The sequence below is a fragment of the Triplophysa dalaica genome, chromosome 3 (genome assembly GCF_015846415.1).
Source record: "Triplophysa dalaica isolate WHDGS20190420 chromosome 3, ASM1584641v1, whole genome shotgun sequence".
Lineage (NCBI taxonomy): Eukaryota > Metazoa > Chordata > Actinopteri > Cypriniformes > Nemacheilidae > Triplophysa > Triplophysa dalaica.
Window position 1 is genome coordinate 21,268,598 of NC_079544.1, and position 4,614 is coordinate 21,273,211.

Below are 4,614 nucleotides of genomic sequence, written 5' to 3' on the forward strand. Positions count from 1 at the left end.
CTTTGTGATGTAATCAATTGTAATGCGTTTTTATTTACGTTTTACACAATGTCCAAACTTCATTGGAAATGGTTTGTTAGTAAGATGAATCAGTTACCTGTCAAAAAAAATTGTCACGCAGAAGGAATTTGGATGAAGTATTTTAAAGAGGTACACACCTGATTCAGAATAATGGTTTTAGCTGCCCATTGACTTTGCTTTTGTTTTAAAGATGCATTAACACGGCACCACGTGAGACAGATAACAATAGGGAGCAAACAGGAGTTTGTTATTTAAAAATCCCAAATGTAGTTATAAATCCTGAATATATACATATAAACTCTTAATACAGTTTTTAAATATGCTAGTCTTTCACAGTCTGAGGATTTGTCTAGCATTTACTATAATGTTACATGCTGGTGTCTGACCATAAACTGTATAGAGCCACAATATTATCCTTGACAAAATGCTTTTTTAAAAAGTGAAAAAATGATGTTATCGAAACTTTAAGAACTGCTTTTTCATTTCTTGAAATAAAACCCTATTTAAACCCTGAAAAAATATAATCACATTCAAATTTACATTTATATGGTCAGACTTAAAATAAAATACTTTAAATATTTCCTGTTTACCCATCCTCTTGAGCATACGTCTCTGGGAATCATTGAGATGGGTGTGATTTTTTGTTCATCAGAACAATGTCCCTAGCTATTCATAGCGCTCAAGAATTAACAAAAAAAGGCACACGTATTTGCACACGTAAATAAATTGATGGATGTGCATGCACACGGCAGTATATAAGACATGAAAACACACACAACAGAACAACACACATCTGCATGCACACCAGGATCAAAATGAAGGCTGTTCAGACTGCACTTTTCTTATTGCTGCTGCTTCAGGGAGTCATGAGCTATGATGACACAGGTGAGCTATGACATATTCCACATTATCTCTGTGTTTGTTTGTGTGTGTGTGTGTGTGTGTGTGTGTGTGTGTGTATACTGCATGTTTTGCATTATCCGTTGTAAAGATGATCCTTTGCTGGTTGTGCAATATGACAAATCTGTCACACTATTGATAAGTGATATTTTATTATTTGACCAGAAACGCTCAAATGCACACTTGCTGTTAACAGTAGTAAAAATAATTTGCCTAAATAATTATTAGAAATAGAATGAAAGAAAAGCTACTCATAGCATTGTCACAAAACATGTAATGTGACATGTAAAACAAATTTGACGACGTATTTTAGGGACGTAACAGGGACAGTTCCTTCAGACCATTTAACCACCCTCAGGTTGTTGCAAACCTGTTTAAATGTATTTGTTCTGCATAACACAACGGAAGATATTTGTAAAAATGTCTGTAAGTAAAAGATCTCATTCCCCATTGACTCCGATAGTATTTATTTTCTTTACTTGGCAGTAAAGGGGGAATGAGATCTGTTTGGTAACTGATATTCTTGCAAATATCTTCCTTTGTATTTAGGAGAACAAAGAAGTGTACAGCCTACAGTATATAACGTGTGTAGAGCACCCGTTTTCTACCACTCTTACACGCAAGAGCTTACCACCACGTTTTGTCTGGTATTTCCGTAAGCATGATCTTCAACTAGTTAAATAAAGTGTTAAATGAACCCACAAAGTGCTTTAGTCTCCTTAGAGCGGCAGCTATTAAAGGGGCCACGTTCATAAACCTGCTGCTGTGACTTCTGTCACCTGTTTTAATCAAAGAACAAAAGAAGAAAGTATGTTTAAAAACAGGACTGTTATGTGGTTTGATCATGATTAATAAAAGAAAAAATGTGAGATGAATTAGTTAATTTTTTAATTGATTGACAGCACTAATTTGAATAAACTAACCAATATTACTACATTTTTATCCGTACTGTAAATATATATACAAAAAATTTAACCGTCTCTGGCTGGGTTAAAGAGTTTTATTATATAGTACTTTTGACAATGTGCATTGTTCCAGAGCAGCTTTACAGGAGCAAATGAGATAAACAGAAAAACACAGAAAGGTGAAACACAGCACAGTGCATGGTGTTTATAGAACAAGTAAAATCATTCTAATAAATAATTAGATAAATTATTGCAGTCTCCCGGTGAGCAAGCCGACACTGCCTTGATGTGGCAAGGAACCCAAACTCCAATGATTGATGCCGTAGTCTGTGTTTGTTTTAATGACATTTTGTCATTGTCTGAAGCTTGGGTTTGTTTGTCTTTTAGCATCATGTGCTTACCCCGACAAGCTCTGCTGTACTGGACAAAATGATGACTGCTATCGTGGGTGTTATTGTGATGAGGCGTGCCTTAGTAACAACGAATGCTGTAGTGACTATACAGATACATGCCCTAAACGTAAGTCTAAATCTATATTAACACATATAATATTAATCACTGAACCTGTAAGCTTATAAAAATTGTCACCACCCTCAGCAACACCACCATATCCCCCAACCACAACAAAACCAACAACCACCACAAAACCAGCAAGCACCCCACCACCATCAACAAAGACACCATCAACAACCCGACGATATCCACCAACCCCAACAAAACCATCAAGCACCCTACCACCATCAACAAAGACACCATCAACAACCCGACGATATCCACCAACCCCAACAAAACCATCAAGCACCCTACCACCATCAACAAAGACACCATCAACAACCCGACGATATCTAGCAACCCCAACAAAACCATCAAGCACCCTACCACCATCAACAAAGACACCATCAACAACCCAACGATATCCAGCAACCCCAACAAAACCATCAAGCACCCTACCACCATCAACAAAGACACCATCAACAACCCGACCATATCCACCAACCACAACAAAACCATCAAGCACTTTACCACCATCAACAAAGACACCATCAACAACAACACTATCAACCACATTGAACCGCTGTCCTCACCGAACTCAGCGACCTCATTGGACTTATTCTCAAACCTCTCAACATCCCCAGCCAAATCAAACACAAAATCCTTCCTTTACATACATATACAATATTTTAGAGACTTTGTTCTCCAGTTTCCTCAGTATTTTTAAGTCTTTCGGAACCCTTAATAACACACCTTGAATTAATTTAACTTAACATTGTTTTCATGAGTTATGGAATGATCTGCAAGTCTCCACCTGTAGAGTCATTCCAAAGCAGTAGATGGCACACCTATATCGCATTCTCTTACTATTAGCCAACTGAATTCTGTCTTTACCTCTAACTTTGTAATCCATTTTAATGTAATTTCACTTACTAATAAATTCTAATATGTATAAATATGCCAGTCTTTCATAATTTGTGTTTATCCATGGAATTGGGGAAGAAAAAGATTCTATTACTTCACATAACAACATTTTATGAATGTTTTTAATCTAGTTGATCTTGCATTTATTATACTGTAATCAAACATGAAAGTGTCTAACCAAACCACAATATCAAATCACAGTTTTAATTATAAAAAGTACAAAAACAAGGAATTGGGTAAGAAATGCAGTGTTTTTAAAGTGCAGACCGGATAAAGCGACAGTGGGAATATTCAGGATTCCTAACTATCAGCAAGCCTGATATTTACAGACTGAAAAATATATATATTTTTATTTCCAGATCTACATGTATTTTAAGGCTTTATATAATTATTTCCAGTTTGCCCAGCATGAGCAAACGTCTCCTTGAAATGTTTGGACAAATGTTTCATGTTTGGACCAATGCCTTAGAACAATGGCATTGACTGTTTATCGTGCCCAACCTATATGAATGAACAAAGCTAGACGTGTATACACACGTAGACAAATTAATGGGAGTGTATTTTATAAAACAAACGCAGCATATAAAAACTAAAAAATCGAAACAGATGAGCTACATAACAAATTCCAGATTATCTTTGTGTGTATACTTGGTTTTGTCTTCACTGCATTAACCTTTTTTTAAATGCTATTTTGCTTGTCATCTAAGATGATAAATCTGTCACACTATTCAGGTGTACATTTGTAAGATTTTTACAAGAAATGCTCAAATGCAGACTTTGGCTGTTGAAAGTAATAAAAGATAACTAATCTTAATCTAAATCAAATAATTATTAGAAATATGTGACCCTTGACAACAAAACCAGTTTTCTTGGTCAATTTTTACAAAATATAGATATATGTATCACCTGAAGGCTGAATAAATAAGCTTTTTATTGATGTGTGTGTTTGTTAGGATTTTTGGCCGATTAACAACTATTTAAAGTTCTGGAATCTGATGGAAAACAAGTTTGTAGGTGAATTTCTGGCCAATTTGATTAGCGATTTTGCTGCATCCATTCACAAAAAAAGGTTTGATATGGCCTACGCACCACTCTAAGAAGAAAAGGTTCAAATATGAACCCCACCTTACTGCATATGCAGTATACATTTTGTCACGGTTTCCTTCTTTTTCCCCCGTTTTCCCCCCTTCACAGTGAGAGGGCATGGCCGCGAGGCAGGTAAAACATGTCTGAAAACCAATAAAATCATCTTTAAGAAATAGACACGCTCTTAACTCAGCTATTCTAACATATATAATCTGATACTTGCAATCTCGGTGTTGGACCAATATCCGTATGCGCATGGATGGAAATCTTGAATGGTTTCAGAATG

At 35.8% G+C, this 4,614-nt stretch overlaps 1 protein-coding gene across 1 annotated transcript; it reads left to right on the forward strand.

Annotated features, from left to right (window-relative positions):
• Nucleotides 1-771: 771 nt before the first annotated feature.
• LOC130418100 (G-box-binding factor-like) lies at nucleotides 772-3,276 on the forward strand. Its single transcript, XM_056744063.1, has 3 exons — nucleotides 772-906; nucleotides 2,214-2,345; nucleotides 2,424-3,276. Exons 1-3 carry the CDS (start codon nucleotides 895-897, stop codon nucleotides 2,673-2,675), a joined length of 396 nt encoding a protein of 131 aa, XP_056600041.1. The 5' UTR covers nucleotides 772-894; the 3' UTR covers nucleotides 2,676-3,276.
• Nucleotides 3,277-4,614: the final 1,338 nt, after the last annotated feature.